Source organism: Myotis myotis, unplaced genomic scaffold, assembly GCF_014108235.1.
Source record: "Myotis myotis isolate mMyoMyo1 unplaced genomic scaffold, mMyoMyo1.p scaffold_m19_p_10, whole genome shotgun sequence".
NCBI lineage: Eukaryota > Metazoa > Chordata > Mammalia > Chiroptera > Vespertilionidae > Myotis > Myotis myotis.
In genome coordinates this window covers 22,730,133-22,750,526 of record NW_023416314.1, presented here as the reverse complement: position 1 = coordinate 22,750,526, position 20,394 = coordinate 22,730,133, and the positions used below count along the sequence as shown (strand labels likewise).

Genomic DNA, 20,394 nt, shown 5'->3' with positions numbered 1-20,394 from the left:
CCTAACTTGACTGTGCAGTGAATTTGGCTAAGGCAAAGAACATGAGATAGATGTATAGCAGCAGAGAAGTTAATTTGTGCTATGTGACTTCTGTCACAGATATTTGCTTTCCATTTTGACAGATTTGAATGCACACAGTGAAACTAAAGCAAGTAATGGGGAGAGGAATGCTCGACAGAGACTCCTGGATTCTTCTTGCTGATGATCGTTTTCAGGAACTTCAGAGCTGTGACTCCTGTGGCGTAGGATTCATTTTGGCTGCAGCGCCTCTAAGGTTTCAGCTGGTTTGCAGTAAATGGCTCTTGGTAATGGCAGACACGACTTACGGAGTCCCTAGTGAAAATGATGGCCCTCCGCATGCTGTGCGAGAGCCGTTCGTGCACTTCCTTTGAGAAGCAATGCAGAGATGAGTAAGCCACAGCAAGTATGTGAGCTTTCATCAGGTGAAAAGTGGAAAGACTAATCAGAGTAAGAGTGGTAGCCATTTGAGTGCCTCAAAGCAACACCTTTCTGTATAGATGGTACGATGAGACTCAGAGCTACGGGAAAGCAAGGACCTCGGGAAACTGTTGTTTTGTTTTGTGAAATAATAATAATAAGCATGTCAGAATACACTTCAGTATGAATCTCCTACATGCCCTCATGACTGCTGGACAAGAAACACGTCCACTGGCTGGGCCCAGAGGTGGACCTGCTCTTGGCCTTGTCCTGAACTGGGAGAAATGCACACCCTGGCTCTCTCGGCGCTGCCACCTGAGAGCCTTGGATAACCACGCTAACCGCTATTGGTTGCAGCCTGTATGGAGGGCACCCGCCCATGCACTGCTCTGCCCGACAAGTTAGTGTATAAGACAGAGTCTACAGGGTATTGAATTGTGACTTCTGTCCCGGAAAGAATGCTTCTGAAAGAGCCCATGGGGAAATCTGAACATTCAGCACAGGTTGATTCAGGCACGGTCCAAGGGGCGTTCACAGCGCAGCCCCTCTTAGCAGAAGCATTTGAAACAGGGTGTTACTTAAACAAATTAACTGAATGCCGAATGCCTAAAGTGAGGGACATTTTGCCTACTGTGATCAGAACATATGACAGCTGCCATACCGTGTGCCTGGAGCCAGCACAGCTTCACAGTGTATTTTATTTATATTTAAGTACATCTTTTATACATTTATTTTAAGTTAGTGTCATATGGTGTCAGAATTGAGGCCATTTTGGAAGAACATTCTAACACTGATGGAGAATTACAGAATAAATGTGACAAAAAGGGTACATATTATAAATCCAAGCATTATTTTGTAAACATTATCAAGCCAAGAATGTAAGAACTCTAACCAATTCTGACCATGTAAAGACATCCTAACTATGTTTACATTTTATACAAACTTTTGAAAAATGACATCTGTGGACTTCTCCATTTGAACCTCAGAGTTTACATGTGGCTCTTAGGGACAGTGTTGACCTGATGTAACGATGGTTTTGTGAAGAACAAAAGTTACATAAGCTGCTCTTTGTCTTTCAGAATATTCACAAAGGCAGGTTTCATTTGTGCTTCTGTGATGGTTTCTGCGAGGGAGAGCTAATAATAAATACTCAAGGATGCAATTAATGCTTTAAATTATTCTTATTATGTGATATTTATTACCATTAAATTATAGTGGAAATGGCAGTGATCTATTTAAGTAACCAATTTTGCTACATGTTCATGTCATTGTATCTGAGATGTTCAATCACTATACTCTGCATTCATTGCTTTTTATAATTTGAAAATATATACTTTTCTACACTATGCTTTTCTTTCAAAAAGCCTCACCTTTTCTGTAGACTGTCCCTGATTTGCAGTGTTTTGAAGCAGTAAAGTGGATACATTATTTAGGGGACAGGAACTCTCCAAGTCCCGCCATGTGTCATCCTTCCATCAGAGTTATAACTGACTTCTGTTCATGTCCCCGTTCCCACACTCTGAGCTCTGAGAGGGTCTGTGACACTAGTCAAGTCACCGACTACATGGGCATGAAAAAGACAGGTCTCCATCTTTGAGGAGTGCAGAGTCTAGTAAAAGGCAGGGAAGACAGAGGCAGGTGCAAGAAGAAGAGGAGCGGCAATAAAGGCCCTTTCAGAAAACGCACAGCGGGTGCTCTAAGCTCCCGGGAAACACCCTGTCATTTTTCTCTTTTTCATAGTGTCTGTGGCTGATGGTTTTGAGAGTCTAGTTACAGTTTTCCCCAGAGGCTCTATAGCCACGTGCCCCCCAGGTTGAAGCCTCAACCAAACCATGACATAGACCAGCCGTGGGCAAACTACGGCCCGCGGGCCGGATCCAGCCCGTTTGAAATGAATAAAACTATTGAAAAAAAAGACCGTACCCTTTTATGTAATGATGTTTACTTTGAATTTATATTAGTTCATACAAACACTCCATCCATGCTTTTGTTCCGGCCCTCCGGTCCAGTTTAAGAACCCATTGTAGCCCTCGAGTCAAAAAGTTTGCCCACCCCTGACATAGACGGTGATTTTGAACAGTCAAGAGCCCCAATCACTCCAATCACCTTTCATCCCTGGCCTGGCATGGGGTGGGGAGGACAAGCCCATGGGCTGGTTGCCTGAGAACAATAGTCATGATGCCAGGAAGCTGAGGTGGATGGCATACATTTTTGCTTGGAAAAAAGTGTTACTAGGAAAGTTAACCCATCCCGTCCACTGTGAGTTACTGGCTTAGCGAACTAATTTGAGCAGCCAGGTTTCTGAGGGTGAGGAGACATTCATTGCTCTATAAAAGGAGACAAACTTCCTAAATGAACTCCTTGTGTCCTCCCTCCCCTGCCAAGTAGCACTTGACCTTGTCTCTCACCCTCTGACCCAGGTCTGCCTAGTAAACCACCAGGCAGCCTCTGAACTAGGCTCATAGCTCCCATGTTGCAGCTGGGCCTGGGCCCTTCATTCTGAATGCAGTGACCAGTTGCATGTATAGTTTTACCAAGGGACCACAGAGACCCTCCAATACAGAGGTCCTTAAACTTCTGGGAGGTTACAAACTCCCTTGGAAATATTTTTTAAAAGCTATATACCTTCTTTTCAGATCTACACAAATACTAAGCAAACCTTCCGGGGTCACAGCCCACGCTCCCAGGGTTAAGCTGTGCTTTAATGGCCAAAGGCCACCGCACAGCAGCGTGGAGGCCCCCACTGCCCTTGTGTTTCCACAGTGAGCCTCAGCAGAAGGCTCACTGTTGAGCGAAGTGTACCTACTGAGTAGCCGACTTCATTTTCTAAAGTCAGATGGGAAAGTTACAAGAGTTGGCGTGGGTAGCCTGGATTGGTCAGGCAGTTGGCATTGACTGCTGTTCTCTCTCTGGCCACCAGGTGTTACTTATTCCAGATCCGAATCATTGTCCCCATGCAGCCTCACTGGAGTGTGAGGAGGGTGGACTAACACTTGTAAAACGCGTTGTCCTGCTTCGTAATGGTCCTGTGAGGAAGCTGGGAACTTCCAGGTGTGTGGTGGGTCTTGTGGCGTGTTCATGCTCCATTTGTGGAAGCAGCCTGTTGACTGGGTATCCTCTCCTATCCAAGAACGAGCCAGGGTAGGACCGCAGGGCACTGGGCCTCGTTCCTGGGAGAATTAGTTCAGCTCTTAGAGGCAGGTGCACACTTTTTTTAAATGCGTGCATGTTTGGTTTATTTTGCTATTGTCAGGCCAGGGTAAATTGAAAATCCATAAGGGTGGGAGTTTTTATCCACTACTGTACCCGAAGCTCCTAAAACAATGATTGTCGTGTCATAAGCATTCTCAAATGTTTGTTGAATCCATAAACACACCAGCGTGATAACTCCTCATTTGTTGGCAACTGTGATTTGATTTTAAACCGCAGATGGTTCTCTGCAGGAGAGGGGAAGGGAGCTCACTTAGCTTCTTGGTAGGGGGGGGAACTATTTCTGCAGATGAATAGGTTTCTACAGATAAGTAGTGACCGTTCTTAACTTTATATTGTGGAGTTAGTCATGACTACTTTCCAAGTTCAGTACAAGATCAGTGCTTCCCTGCAATGATTAGGGCAACTAACGTTTTAGAGGGCCTGGTCTCCGTAATTTCCCAGCAGAGCCTCATGAAAAGGGTTGTTGATTGAAATGTGCAGTTGTTGGTAATTGAGGTTTCATCTCGGGGCATTGAATGAACTAGCTTCTGGGCAGTCACTGGCCTTTGGGCTCTGTTTTTCACAAGTAAAATGAAACCTTTAAAGAAAGATGACACTGTGTTATTTGTGGAATATCATCAATGTTCATCTGCGATTGGTTTTGCCTGCTTGAAACGAAATGTTTTGTGTTCTGGGTTCTCTTTCGAGCAGTGAAAATGCGTTGTCACTTAAAGCATGCGACCTGATCAGTAATTGTTCTTCAAGTTCCTGAAAGTTATAAAAGCTTCTGGTGCGTTGAGTGCTTCCCCGCTGCCCACCAGAAGAGGAAATCTTGTAGACTTCTACAGCGCCACAAATGTCCCCACAAAACTGAAGCCATCAGCTCCTCTGTAACAAGGTGGCTTTTAAAAAGCATCCTAAGTACATGTAATGGTATTCTGTAAGTGGTGCTTCTAGGTGTAATTTAAATTTTTTTTAATGACTAAATTTCTTCAAAACTTTTAAAGGAAAATATGTATGTTCTTTTTGCTGGGTCATTTGGAAAGAATGATGGCTTCTACTCCACAAAGGATGAGAACATACCATGGTTTAGAAAATGATCCTTAAAACCAGTACGAGCACCTTGAAAGCCCTGTGTTTGGGTGGTTATCACTGTATTTTGTATTCATTCCCACATATGTCAATTGTCCAAGGTCTTCCTTCTGGTTGTGCTGACTTCTTTTAAGGAGGCATGACAAGCTAAAATCAAGGCTGTAGTGTCCATAGACAAAGGTGAAATGCTGTTTTGGTTCTGCACTGTTGTGTCCACCTAAATAAAACTTCTGTAAGAAAAAATGTCTGAATATTCCTTGCCTCCTCTTCAGGGAAGATGTAACAGAAGATGAGTCCTGAAATGTCCTGAGGCTCATTCTTCTCCACTGGATGCATAAATTTCAGTGGGCTCCATGGTACTTACTAAAATCCAGCTGGTGATAACGGTAGGAAGAAAGGCTTGATGAAGGGCCCACGGATTCTGGAATTTCTAAAGCAGAAATCACAGCTCTCTGATTGGGGATTGTTTGCCTGGGCTTGGAGAGGAAGGAGTACAGACTCTGTGCTGCTAAACATGATTGGCCTGCCCACTTCTCCCAAGAGGGGGACTCTTTTGTACAATGGTCAATTAACACAATTGACAATTGTGGGTAATGAATCAGAGCCATTCAAAATCTTAGTACAGTGTCTGCCATCGAGTGAGTTCTCCATACATGGTAGCTGTGGTGATATTACTCCTGCTCTTGGCTGTTTCCTAGGGTGGCATCCCAGGAACCTTGGAAGCTGTATTTGTTTTCTATCCTTCCATAACAAATTACCGCTACCCTAGCAGCTTAGAGCAACACATTTATTGTCTCAAGTTTCCCTGTGTCAAGAGCCTGGGCATGGCTGAGCTGAGCCCTCCACTCAGGATCTGACAAGGCTACAGTGGAGGTGTGGATGGGTTACATTCTCCTCAGAGGCCTGACTGGAGAAGGAGTGGCTCCCAAGCTCCCACAGGTTGTTGGCAGAATTCATTTCCTTCTGATTGTCTGACTTCTTTTTACTGAACTAGTGGCCCAGTGCACGAAATTTGTGCACATTAAAAGGGAATTAATTAGAGGAAATATTTTAATATTGCTATTTGCCCTTTCTCTATAATAGAAGTGTGGGAGATGAAAGGAAATTAGTAAAATGTATATAAATGTATTAATAAACAGTAACAAAAGGATATACAACAACAGAGGCATGATATAAAAACAACAAAAACATGATATGAAAACAAAAACATGATATAAGAACAACAAAAACATGATATAAAAACAAGTGATGCAAACAATGACTGAAAAAGTGATTAAACTTATTCTAATATCTCCCTGTACACCACATGAAGAATGAAAACACTTTCAGAGTGCTTGACTAATTTCCCTTGTGGTGAAGTATTTAGAACTTTAACTTTAACGTCACATGCTCTTCAAACTCGAGAGAAAGCAACATACAACTGACCATGTGCAAAAACGGGGTCAGGTAGGAATATTCCTACTCTGTCTAGAGTTTGTCCTTGTGATTTATTAATAGACATCACAAATGCTGGCATCACAGGAAACTGTCGTCAAATTAATTTAAGTGGGAGGCCAGTGTCAGATGGGGACAAATCAATTCTTAGAATCAGAACAACCTCTCCCTCTGTAGATCCTGTTAATACTTCAGCTTCGATAATGTTAGGTCATAATCTTTTGATAATAAATCTGGTGCCATTACAAAGACCCCATTTACTATTAAGATTTCTCAATAGCGTGATGATTGCACCCACTTTCAATTTGATTTATGACACAGCATTCCCGAAGGAGTAATACTAATAAGAAATTTGATGGGAAAATTTTCCTTTCAGCATCATCTGTTGAGTCAATGGAATCATCACTCAAATATGTGTGAAAATCTCCATCAAGTATATCCAAAATTTCTTCATTTAATTTTTGAATGTGCTCATTTTTTGGACAAAGAATCGCATGTTTAGATACATTTTTAATATTATCTATAGATACAGTATTTCCAAAGGTAGTTTTTGGGGTTTTTTTAAATATATTTTTTATTGATTTTTTACAGAGAGGAAGGGAGAGAGATAGTTAGAAACATCGATGAGAGAGAAACATCGATCAGCTGCCTCCTGCACATCTCCTACTGGGGATGTGCCCGCAACCCAGGTACATGCCCTTGACCGGAATCGAACCTGGGACCTTTCAGTCCACAGGCCAACGCTCTATCCACTGAGCCAAACCTGTTTCGGCTCCAAAGGTAGTTTTAATAATAGATCCTTTACAAATCATTTCATGGGGGATTTCAATAATAGCCATTCCTAAATGAAAACTGCTATCAAGTTTGCCATCTCCAAGTTTTACTAACCATCCACTATAAACAGATTCCTCTGATCTCATATTTGTTGTAAGAGACAACTTTCTGAAACATCCCCAAACATTACAGTAAGTTAAACTCGTTTGTACTATGGCCGATCGCATAGCATGTGGTACAGTACTGAGAAATTGTCCAAAATCCCCTCCAAGAAGGAGAACTTTCCTCCAAATACAACATTCAAATTCATAATTTCTCTTAGTAATCTGTCTATGGCATTGATAGCATGACTGGATGCCATGGTGCATTCATCAGTAATTAGAAGTTAGGCCTTTTTAATAGTTTTAGCAACTTCACTCTTTATATTGAGTCTAGAAATTGAAGTTTCATTTAATGGAATTGGTAATTTATATTGGGAATGAAAGGTCCTTCCACTGAGAAGTAAATTTACAGCAATTCCTGTAGATGCTGTGGGTAAAACAGTACCACCACAGCCTCTAATATAACATTAAAACTTTATACAGATATGCAGGTGAATAGGATTCCTAGCTGGCAGGCCCCTGACAGCAAGCTGGCCACCTGTCAATTCTGTGAGGAATGGGGCTTCCTCCTCCCTCCTATCAGGGTCCGGGGTGCAGGTGAATGGGGTTCCTGGCTGGCAGGCCACTGACAGCAAGCTATCCAACAGAGGATTCTGTGAGGAATGGAGCTCCCTCCTCCCTCCTGTCAGGGTCTGGTTTGCAGGCTGGCCACGCCCCCTGTTGGGCCAGACCCAGAGTTCTACCACGCAGTGGCCTCCGCCTCGGCAACCCAGGACTGACTGCCGCTGGGCGCTCCTGGCGCTATGAGGGTGGGTTCTTCCCTCAGGCCTCACAGGAAACAGCTCAGGGAGGGCGCAGCCATTGCCAAGATGATTCAGGACTCAGTGCCTCCATGCTACGAGAAGGCCGGTTCCTGTCTCAAACCTCTCCCTCACCGGAAACAGCTCAAACAGTTCAGGGAGGGCAAAGCCGTTGCCAAGGCGACCCCTGCAGGACTGACTTCCTTCTGGTTGGTCGAGCCTTGGTTATGATGGGTGTTACACCCAGGGTTTTTAAATAAATAGATGTTGGCTGGAGGCCGCCCACAGATCCTTGCCACATGGGTTTCTTTGACATGACTGCTGATGTCATCAAGCCTATCAGGGTTGTCTCTCACCTCAGCTGGGGCCCTATCCCCCTTTTAAAGGTTTTTACCTGATTATGTCAGGCTAGTCAAGATAATTCTTCCTTTTGGTTAACTCAAAATCAACTGCTTTGGGAACTTAACCACATCTGTAAAATCCCTTCACCTGTGCCATATTCTGTTGCCTAGAAGCAAGTTTCAGGTCCCACCTACACTTGGTGAGGGGTCGGATGGGAGATAGGAGGAGATTACATGGTGCATGAACATCAGGGGAATCATGGGGGCCACCCTAGGGTCTGCCTGCCATGGAAGTTGTCCTAATCCCAACCTCTCTGTCCCTGAACCTGTAGTATAGCCTCCTCCACATCTTTTTTGAGGCCCCTCTCCATTCCCAGTGCTACTGTCAGGCTCTGGTCACTTCCTGAATTCCTAAAAGTCTCACTGTGACCCATGCTACAACATGGATAAACCTTGAGGGCTTTATGCTCAGTGAGATAAGCCACTCTCTCACACACACACACCAAAACAAAAAATCAAAAACCATACATATGATTCCACTTATGTGAGGTCACTAGAACCATGACATTCATAGAGACAGAAAGTAGAATGGTGGTTGCTAGGGGCTGTGGCTGGGGAGAACAGAGAGTAGTTGTTTAATGGGTGCAGCGTTGTTTTGCAAGATGGAAAGAGTTCTGGGGATCTGCACAACAATGTGAATGTACTTAACATTACTAAATTGTACACTTAAAAATAGTGACGATGGTAGATTTTATGTTGTGTATATTTTACCACAATAGAAAAACAAAGCTGTAAGGTGCCCCCAGGGAAGTTCTCAGTGACCTCCCCCCATCAGGTGTTTCTTCTGTGCCGGGGATTGCATATTGCCTCCGTGCAAAGCACACTGCAGCTCTGCACTGGTGTTCTTGTCTGTCTCCCACCAGCCTGGGAGGCCCTCGAAGGCAGGGGTGGTGCCTTCCTTTTCCCTGTGTCCCCAGCACCTGGCCCACAGCCTGACACCCACCCAGACACTAAGGAATTATTTACGCCTTCATGTTCCCTCATGAATACCTTCTGAGGATGCCCAGTGTGAAGAGGAGCACCAGGTTAGAAGGGAACTGTCCCCGGGCCCATCATGGTTCTCACTACTGCTCCTCCATTTTGCCCAGTTGGAGGTGGCCAAGGACAAGGCATCCTCCATCCTCCCACGTTAGGGATGGAGGGCCTAACGGGGGCCTTTTGGAAGGAGCTGGCAGTTTCTCCACCTGCACTCATGCTCATTGATATCTGAGCTGCCTCACTTCATTCTCTAAAGGTTCTAATGAAACCGAAAGGTGAGGTTTGAGTCCAAGTCCATTGTCTCACAAAACTGAAGAATGAATTCACGGACAAAAACAGAGGCCAAGTTGTTAAGAGAGAAGCCAGTCCTGGAAAAGGTGCAGCTGAGGCTCTATGTTGCAACTGGGTGTAGTTCAAGCAAATTAGTCTATTAGTACATGTATGGAATCCTGCATGGCCATAAGCTACAGGGGCGCAGGGGAGCACGTCTCCTGCCATCAATCCAAGAATCTAGAATGTAGGGGGGAGGGGAAGAAGGCGGTGTGCTTTTTTATATCTATGCTTGCTAGTTTCTGATTGGTCCTTTCAAAGAATTCTATATTAGTAACAGTCTTGGGATTGGTTTTATATATATATCTCACTGTCTTGTGATTGGTTATCTGCAAGCTGCCTGTCTTAGCAACGTTCATACATTTTAAAGTTTATGTCTTCCTGGCGCACCCTCCCATCCCTGCCCAGTTGGGTTGCCTTAGTAACTCCATCTAGCTGGGTTCCCAAGTCTACTTTTTCCCCCTCACCATGGTCCCGATTCCTGACTCCTAGCTTGCTTTTGTCTCCTCACTAACATACACCACTTTATTGGAACCCTGAAGTCAGAACTAGTATTGAACACTGATACCACTGTAGTGAGAGGAGAATGATGACACCTTTTCTGTTCAGGATTTGTGCCCAGTCAGGAAAGAGGCTTAGTCTATGATGCTTTCCACCACCCCACCACCACCGCCACCCAGGGGGTGAGGACAGGGTTCGGGGAGGGATCACAAACTGGAGGCTGCTGACCTGGGCCTGCGGCTCTATACTCCCCTCTTGACTTCGAGGTGAACAAAGAGAAGGAATAAATGCTACTGTGTGGTAGACTAGACACTGCAGACCCCTCGGGAAAGAAGCAACTCAAGTGTGGGGAATGAAGGAAAAGCAAGAGCCTGTTCCAGTGTTGCACTGTGTCTTTTCTCAGACAGAAGGAAAACGAAAACAAGAGACTCTAAAGTGCTGTCAAAAATCACTCCCAAATCCCCAGAAATGTAATTTGCATTATTTCAGGAAACAAGGAGTCCAACAGAACCCCAGCTTCCATGGAAACTTATGGAATGTAAAACGAAGTATTCTAATGGTAATTTCAGAGGTAAAGAGACCCTAAAGATTTTAACTGTCAATGCATTTATTCATTTTGAATATCAAAGCTGCCTGTTACAAAGAAAGTATTGATAAGCACAGAGGCGATTGAAGCTCTTAACTATCTAAGTACTTTATAAATAATATCATCTCTTGAGATAAGGGAGGCTTCATTTAAGAAAAAAGAAAAGAAATTGCCCCAAACTATGGCTGCTTCAAAAATGAGCAGAAAAAAGAGCAAGCATTAGACAGCAAAAGGATGGCCAAGACAGGTTACCCAATAGCCTGCGATGAGAGCCACATAAGTCATTTTAGCTTTCAGGTAGCTGTTAGGTTTGGTCAAATAATTGAATCGATGCTCCCTCCCCCTGGAAACTGACCCGTAGGCCACTTCACAACAGACATTCCCTTTCGCTTAGACCACATTCCACTTGCTAAGATCATTATGTCTCCCCTCCGGACTTTCCCAGGATCCGGACCTGCACAGAGAATTCTCTGCCCAGAAAAAGCCCGCCTAGAGTCCTTTAAAATCTCTGACTCCCCATCCCTGGGTGCTGGTGCCATTTTGGGGTTCAGCCCATCTGTTATGCAGGTGATCTAATACATTTATAATCCCTAATCACTTTGGCCTCGTGCATTCCTCCTTCAGTGACCCTAACAGTAGCCACATAAAAAAACAAAATGAAATAGTTGAAAATACAAGTAATAATTTTAACTAACCTAATACATCCAACGTATCATTATTTGAACATGTAACCAATATAAGAAGTGTTGGAATTTTTACATTTTTTGTTCTAAGGCTTTGATCCAGTGTGGATTTTATACTTACAGCACATCTCATTTCAGACTAGCCTCGTTTAAAGAGCTCAGTACTAGGACAAAGGAGGCAAGGATATACAATGGGGTAAAGAAAGTCTCTTCAATAAGTAGTGTTGGCAAGACTGGACAGATACAGGCAAAAAAAATGAAATTAGACCACTTTCTTACACCATAAACAAAAATAAACTCAAAATGGATTATGCACTTAAATGGTAAATCTGAAACCATAAAACTCCTAGAAGAAAACATAAGCAGTAAACTCTTAGCAATCTTTTTGGATTTATCTCCTCAAGCAAGGGAAATAAAAGAAAAAAAATAAATGAGACTACATCAAACTAAAAAGCTTTTGCACAGCAAAGGAAAGCAAAAGGAAAAGACAACCTACTGAATGGGAGAAGATATTTTAAAAATGGTACATCTGATAAGGGGGAAACATCCAAAATATACAAGGAACTCATATAAGTTACACCACCCCCACCCCAGACAATCCAATCAAAAAATGGGCAGATGACCTGAATAGACATTTCTTCAAAGAGAACCTACAGAGGGCCAATAGACATACGAAAAGATGCTCAACATCACTAATCATCAGGGAGATGCAAATTAAAACCACAATGAAATATCACCTCACACCTGTCAGAATAAACCAATAAATCAACAAACAAGTGTTGGCAAAGATGTGGAGAAAAGGGAACCCTTGTGCACTGTTGGTGAGAAGTGGCATCGAATCTTTACTGCCCTGTGTGCTTTCCTTTGCTGTACCCTGACCAGAGTACACCGGATGTTCAAGGCCCATGTGCCCTACGCATGTGCACACAGCAGTTTCATTGTATGCACTGCACAGGCATATCTTTCTATAACCCAAATACTGATGTCACTATTTGGCAAGAGGCCTCTTTTGTCTAAGTTGGTATAAATATGTGTTACTGAGATAAGGTAATAGGTACTATTTGTTGACCTATTGAGTGTGACCCTGGTTCACGTGATCTCACTGAATCCTCACAACAGCCCTGAAAGGCAGACATTGGTACCAAGAGACATTTTAAATGACTTCCCCACGGTCACTTCTCATAAGTATGAAAGCTAAGGCGCCAACCCAGATTTTCCTAATCAAAACCCAAACTGCTCGGCTGCTCTGTGGGGGCTACTTTGAAGAACTTTGTCCGATGGCTCCTGTGTTAGCAATGGCTATTTGGTCTGCAATAAAGTCTTTCCCATATGCCTCCGACTACTCATGTCTTCTCCCAATTCCCACCGTCCACAGAGGTCCAGCCCCTAGCCGAGGGGCTGCAACCCGACAGTGGGATTGCAAACTAGTGCAGCCACTACAGAAAAAGGTATGGTCAGCACCCACCCACCCACCCTCTGGCAACCACTAATCTGTTCTTCATTTCTATAATTTTGTCATGTCTCGAATGCTGTAGAAATGGAATCATATACCATACAACTTTTTGAAATGGCATTTTTCCTTTCAGCACAGTGCCCTGGAGATTCGTCTAAGTTGTTGCGTGTGTCAATAATTATCCCTTTTTATTGCTGAAGAGGATTCTACAAAGGCTTGTTTGGAGGAGTTCACAGAATAGCACAAAGGCATGTCACTTGCACAGAGCTCAGTAATTGTCAGGCCTTCTTTTCTGGCAGCTGATGCTGAGCTCTAGCTGGAGATGGGCACCAGCTTGGAGCAGCGATTCCCACTGACCATGAATTCACACTCCCGCTCAGTCTGTCTTCCTGCTGAATAAAGCCCCGTGGCCAGAGCTCATCTGGTCCACTCCTTCCTTTTAGAGCCAAGGATGGTAAGGCCCAGAGAGGGGGGGAGGCCGAGAGTATAAGACCCCAGGTCATGGACTCCCAGCCCAGGGCTCTTTTCACTCTATGGTGCCTGCTTCCAGGCTTGCAGTCTGTGCCGAGTAGGTAATCTCCCATCTGGCCCAGGACAGTCTTTGGTCAGCCATCAGCTGAGGAACCAGGCTTCTCACTGAGCTGAATGAACATTGATCTAATTGGGGCAGAAAGCCAAAGACGGTTGGTTTCCCAGTGGTTCTCAACCTTCTGGCCCTTTAAATACAGTTCCTCATGTTGTGACCCAACCATAAAATTATTTTCGTTGCTACTTCATAACTGTAAGGTTGCTACTGTTATGAATCATAATGTATACATCTGATATGCAGGATGGTCTTAGGCGACCCCTGTGAAAGGGTCGTTCGACCGCCAAAGGGGTCGCGACCCACAGGTTGAGAACCGCTGCCCTAGACACAAAGCTCTGGTGAGGAGCCTTCACGGCCAAACTCTGCTCAGCTGCAAGAAGAGGTGGCATACCCTCATTCAACAAAGGCTTTTCAACTCCTATTGTGACCAACGAAGGGGCTATAAAGTTGAACAAACCGATAGGTCCTTGGCTTCATGGAGTTTTCTGGGGAAGAATGGTGGCAAAAAGGGAGGGGAAGGCCGAGAAAGGCTCCATTAGCTCACTAAATCTTCACAAGCCAATCAGAATGTTCCCTTAGCTTTGGGGTGAGGCACATAGTCAAGTGGTTAAGGGGCAGGGTGCTTATGACAAGCGGCCTGAGTTCTGTCTCGAGGCCACCAGTGACCACTGTGAGATCTTGGTTCCTGATTTCCTCATCTGTCACATAGGAGTCAGGGGGTTTGGGTGAGGATTGGAGGAGATGTCTACATATAGGCACGACACAGCGTCAGCTCATAGAAAACACTCAATCCTTTCAAAAAAAAAAAAAAAAAGGTCAAACAGCACAAAGTAAACTTTGTTCGAAAACTTAAAAAATCCCTAACTTTTGCAGCAGAATAAAAAGGCAGTGTGATATGTTGAAAAGTTCAATTTGGGTTTTGATTAGGAAAACCTGGGTTGGCGCCTTAGTTTTCATAGTTACGAGAAGTGACTGTGGGGAAGTCATTTAAAATGTCTCTTGGCTGAAACCGGTTTGGCTCAGTGGATAGAGCATCGGCCTGCGGACTGAAAGGTCCCAGGTTCGATTCCGGTCAAGGGCATGTACCTGGGTTGCGGGCACATCCCCAGTAGGAGATGTGCAGGAGGCAGCTGATTGATGTTTCTCTCTCATCGATGTTTCTAACTCTCTATCTCTCTCCCTTCTTCTCTGTAAAAAATCAATAAAATATATATTTTTTAAAAAATGTCTCTTGGTAACAGTGTCTGCCTTTCAGGGCTGTTGTGAGGATTCAGTGAGATCATGTGAACCAAGGTCACACTCAATAGGTCAACAAATAGTACTGCCAAGGGAAGGCACTGCGAGTGTCTTCATAGAACCCAGTGGTGAGGCATTGGGCTGGATAAGGATTGTGGAAAGGTCATTTCCAAGACAAGAAAACCTCCACCTTTTCCAAGAGGAGAGTTTTGTTGCTGGGTCCCAAGTGAATGGCAGCAAAGACAGGGGAGGGTTGTAAGAGTGACGTATTTTCAAAACGACTCAGGAATATCCCTGACTCAGAGAGCCCCCAAAGATACACCAGATGGGCCCTGTGGGCGAGAACCTGTAGCATTTGGAGCGGAGGCTGGAGAAGCTACTGGGGAACCCCCCACCCCCGGCCCACTGTGCAGCCTTTGTGGGCGCTGGTGGAAACCACGCAGTTCAGGCATTAACGCTCCTGTTCCCAGCCTTGGGCTCCCCTTCAACCTTCCCCGCCCTCACCCCTCAAACAGGTCACTGTTCCTCTTGGTCTCTACTTTCCTTTCTCTCTTTTCTTTTCTTTTTTATTAAAAAAAATAAAGATGATGAAGCTCTTCATGATTACATATTCATTTCCAAAAATTAAAAATTAAAAAAACCAGGCAATACAGAAACATACGGAGTCAAAGTCCTGCAGTCACTGCTCCCTCTCCCAGGCCCTGTCCCCCTGTCCTGCGGGAGTCACAGTCATGGCTGGGTGTCTGTCCGTCTCACTCACCTTGGTACCCACACCCCACATGGAGCTACAGCTCTCCATAGACACTTGCCTTGTTTTGCGCACGTAATGATTTGGGGACTGAATTACTCAGGAAGAGAACGCACATCGTAATTTTCTAACGTGTTTTTCTATCAACACGCAACAGTTCAGTCAAGCATTGCTGGCTTGGGAGGAATTCTTTCCCAAGTAGATTTAAAGAGGGTTGAGTGGGTGGGCTCCGAAGGCTGACAGACTGGCTCCTAGTTGTGGTTTTGCTACGTGACTTCAGAAAGCTCATTACGACTCCATATTCAACTGAAATGGTCTTCTACCTCAGAAGACCATTGTGAGGATTCAATGAGGGAGCACATAAGTGGGCTTCTACTTGTTTATGGCTGTGCCTGTGCCCGGCAGAGACAGTCTAAGCCTAATGTGAGTTCTCATTATTTTATTAGAATTCATTGTGTTTGTCCTATTTTAACTCACAGGTGGTAATCTTCCCCTGCATTTTCAGGCCCGTAGTGGGTGTCTCATAATAAGAATCCATCCAACTCACAGACTGAAAAAGGAGGATAATGGATGTAGGCTTCTGATGATCCAGCAGCCAGGCCCAAAGGAGTCAGGTCTGGTGGGTGGGAATTACCAGCAGGTGTATACTAGTACATGTTTCCCTAATTAGAACAGTAATGTATGTTCATAGGGGGAGAATTTGGAGAGTACATGCAGAAAATAAAACAAAATGTCATTCATGTATGTGGCTTGACCAGGCCATTGGACAGGAGTTAGGATTATTAATTTATCATGGGTCAGGCGCTGTGTCCTTTACAGGCATCGACTTGCTTGGTGCCTGTGAGATAACAGAGAATGCATGTATGGCTCTCTGCCCCTGGCCACTTCCTAAGTGGTAAGAGCACTAGGAGCATCCTTTGCTCTGGTATTTGGTCTTTCACCCCCGGTTCCTGACACAGGGATGCTGAAACCCTTGTTATTTCCTAGGTGATAGGAATGCCTTGTTCTAATGAGGTGACTCTGGGGGGCTCCCGGTGCTGTACCCCCTGCCCTGCCCTGGGCCAAGGAAGGAAGAGGGGAGGCTGCTCCAGCAGGGGTAGCAGAACCTGCTGAGATCCATTGTTTAGGAAAATGGTGAAGCTTTCAGGAACTGCAGGAACAATGAGGTTCCCCAAGGTTACCCCTACCCAGGGCCCGCTGGATGCCTGCTGACTCCCACATTCTCACATACATGTCTCTAACTTCCTTCCCCAGCTCCAAGACAAGACAAATCCTAGTGCTCTGCAGGGGTGCTGGCATTCACAGAACCCCTGAAGCAGCACCAGTGAGCTGTTCCAAGGGTGGGGCACCCTGCTGGCCCTGGGCACCCTACCCCTTACCCACCCTGTGCACCCTACCCCTCACCCCCCTATGCACCCTACCCCTTACCCCCCTGTGCACCATACCCCTTACCCACCCTGTGCACCCTACCCCTTACCCCCCTGTGCACCATATCCCTTACCCACCCTGTGCACCCTACCCCTTACCCCCCTGTGCACCATACCCCTTACCCCCCCCTGTGCACCCTACCCCTTACCCCCCTGTGCACCATATCCCTTACCCACCCTGTGCACCCTACCCCTTACCCACCCTGTGCATCAAACCCCTTACCCACCCTGTGCATCAAACCCCTTACCCACCCTGTGCACCATACCCCTTACCCACCCTGTGCACCATACCCCTTACCCCCCTGTGCACCATATCCTTTATCCACCCTGTGCACCCTACCCCTTACCCACCCTGTGCACCATACCCCTTACCCCCCTGTGCACCATACCCCTTACCCACCCTGTGCACCATACCCCTTACCCCCCTGTGCACCATATCCTTTATCCACCCTGTGCACCATACCCCTTACCCACCCTGTGCACCATACCCCTTACCCCCCTGTGCACCATACCCCTTACCCACCCTGTGCACCATACCCCTTACCCACCCTGTGCACCATACCCCTTACCCCCCTGTGCACCATACCCCTTACCCACCCTGTGCACCATACCCCTTACCCACCCTGTGCACCATACCCCTTACCCACCCTGTGCACCCTACCCCTTACCCACCCTGTGCACCATACCCCTTACCCCCCTGTTCACCATACCCCTTACCCACCCTGTGCACCATACCCCTTACCCACCCTGTGCACCATACCCCTTACCCCCCTGTTCACCATACCCCTTACCCACCCTGTGCACCATACCCCTTACCCACCCTGTGCACCATACCCCTTACCCACCCTGTGCACCATACCCCTTACCCACCCTGTGCACCCTACCCCTTACCCACCCTGTGCACCATACCCCTTACCCCCCTGTGCACCCTACCCCTTACCCACCCTGTGCACCATACCCCTTACCCACCCTGTGCACCATACCCCTGGCTCCTGTGGTGCCCGCTCTGAACTCAGTGCTAGTTTCTGCTAATGTGACAGGCCATCCTTAGCAAGCAGTGAACCAAAGGGGGTCAGGAACTCCCTTTGCCGATGTTATAGGACTGGTGCCATCTCCTTGTGCAGGTGAGAGGGCTGATTATGCCCACTTTACATATGAGGAGCATGAGGGCTGACACAGGGAATGGGGAGGCAGTGTAGAGGGTAAGAGAGGCTGCATGAGGGAGTCACATGCCCTGATTTGTCCCGAGATGGGGAGGGGGAAAGCTGGTAGCCATCACCTGAGTGGTCACTGCATGGATAGGTAGGGTAGCCCAGCCCCCGCAGGGCAGGACTCAGAAGCACTAGCGCAGGGCCAGGCCCAGAGAAGGGACCTCCAAAGTTTTACCACTATAATAGTCTGCTCATCCAGATGCTTCCCCATTCCTCCTCTGTGCCAAGCACTCCCACTTGGCCTGCAGGGGATGGAGACCTGGGGAGGGGCCATTCCACAGCCTCTGGAGCTGCTCTGCCACCCAGGAGAAGTACAGCGTCAGGACCAGCAAACCTGAACGCTAGTCCAGCCCTGCCACTGACTAGCTTCATGGTCTTGGGTGGCCACCTGGCCTCCTAAGGGAAGGTGCCCTTCTCCCCACTTAAAATCAAGTGGATGAGACTTCAGAGGCGGGAGCACAGACTTGAGACTTGCCTGACTAGAATTCCTGGTCCTAACTGCCATCCACACTAGTGTCTCCCGGGGTGGCCCCACCAGGATCCCCTGCCCCCCCCACCCCCCAATCCACTGATGGGAATGCAGCGGTGCAGCCCTGGAAACCGCGCTTTCATGGGCTCTGCAGGCGATTCATCTACGCCATGAGCCTTGGGAACTAGCTACCCTGACACCTCAGTTCCACTTTTAAACAGGCATCTGCAAGCCATCACCACAGAAGCAGCGGGCACTCTGGGAGCACAGCGTGCAAAGGCTCTGCTCCCTGCAGCGAATGGGGAGAAAGCTGCCCTGCAGCTGGCGTGACTTCTGTGACCAGAGGAAGTCACCAAGCCACCAGAACTGCTGTGGGTCAGTGTGTGTAACGAGCCCAGGCCCCAGGCTTTCCTGCTGAGAATTTTACCCATTGCCCAGGGAGAAAGAACTGGAGATGGCATCCGAGCTGCACTGGAGTAAGGTACATTTCAATTTTTAAATTCATGTTTAAGGTATAAATATATTAAATTCATCATTCCTTAGAGTTCGCCCAATTCTCTTCAATCTTTGTTCTGCCTGTAAAATCCCCAGCGAAGGCACAATGATGTGAGGTTAAAAGATCTTTAGTAAATACTTGTCAGTGTGTGTTAATGGGTTCCTTAATCCCCCATAAGCTTCGTCAGACCCACCTCCCAAATTTACATGCAATTTAAGTCAGAGTCAGTATGCCTGGCATCTATACTAACGAAAGGGTAATATGCTAATTAGAACAGATAGACCGGACGTCTTCTAGACGTCCTTCCGGATGTCCTTCTGGACAAAGCCACGGCGGCTGTGAGGGCCAAGGGCAGGCAACAGCCGTGGTGGCTGTGAGGGCAGGTGGTGGCGGCAGCTGGCAGTGGCAGCAGCAGCAGGGTGATGGGGGCGGTGCCTTCCCCTGATCGGCCCAGTCGCCTCCCACAGAGGGAGGCCTGACTGCGGCTTAGGGCATCCCCTGAGGGCTCCCGGACTGTGAGAGGGGGCAGGCTGGGCTGAGGGATCCCCCTCCCAGTGCACGAGTTTTCGTGCACCAGGCCTCTAGTATAAATATAATTTCACAACAAAACCAAAACCCACTCTATGGCCACCCCATTACCTTTTCTATTGACATCCAGGAACTGCCAGGGTGCCTGTTAAAATGCCTGGACACGCCCTGGCCTAGTGTGCCTTAGCTGGTCAGGCATGGTCCCATGCACCAAAAGGTTGCAGGCTCAATCCCCAGGAGGGGGTGTGCAGGAGGCAGCTGATAGAAGTTTCTCTATCTTCCTCTCCTTCCACTTTGTCTAAAAATCAATGGAAAAAAATACCCTGGAGTGAGGATTAACAACAACAAAATCTTAAAAAAACACAAAACCTGACCACAATGGACCAGCCAGTGGCTACGGGGCCCAGAGCAGTGAGCAGTAGCTCCAAATGATGCCTGCCTGCCTCTCTGAATCACAGCCACCGTCTGTGCACGGATCTGGGAACTAGGCACCCCCACACCACAGCCTGGCCCAGGTCTCCCTGTCTTCATATTCCAGCTCCCTACCCACTTCCCTCTTCCAAACTCCTCAACTGGGTTCTGCAACAAGGGGCTGAGTTTACGGGGACACTCAATAGCTTCTTGTTGATTGACCCATTCATTCTGTCGCTATGGGAACCATCAGATTCTAATACAACTGTGGGACTCCTTCTTGACTTTATGTTAAAAAAACAACAACACCCACACTGACTCTGGGCTTGCTTCTTCTCTGTGTGCCACCCATCTGAGTCAGAGGAGCAACTGTAAACGAAGCCCCAAGAGAAAGGCGGGGATGGTGGTAAACCTGGTAAAGTCAACAGTGAGAGGGGTGTTTGGTCACGAGGAGCTCAGCCCATTCCATTGTTTAAGGCTCTGGATAGAAAATGAATAGCTAAACAATATTTCATAGAT

General features: G+C 46.6%; 1 protein-coding gene and 1 long non-coding RNA gene across 6 annotated transcripts in view; one reads left to right on the top strand and one right to left on the bottom strand.

The window, feature by feature from the left end:
* Nucleotides 1–20,394, bottom strand: part of LOC118664515 — an 88,596-nt gene that overhangs the window by 18,173 nt on the left and 50,029 nt on the right. The gene's annotated exons all lie outside the window — the stretch shown is intronic.
* PANX1 (pannexin 1) overlaps nucleotides 1–20,394 on the top strand; it is a 102,033-nt gene that overhangs the window by 57,483 nt on the left and 24,156 nt on the right. For 3 of the 5 annotated variants that reach the window (XR_004970331.1, XR_004970333.1, XR_004970332.1), the window contains exon 5: nucleotides 18,662–18,921. Coding sequence is in view for 2 of the 5 variants with exons in the window: in XM_036324680.1 (XP_036180573.1) it covers nucleotides 123–202 (80 nt within the window). In the remaining 3 variants the exon portion in view is untranslated. Of the gene's footprint in view, nucleotides 1–99; nucleotides 4,963–18,661; nucleotides 18,922–20,394 lie in introns of those variants that run through there. The other 2 variants (XM_036324681.1, XM_036324680.1) reach the window with 2 other exon arrangements.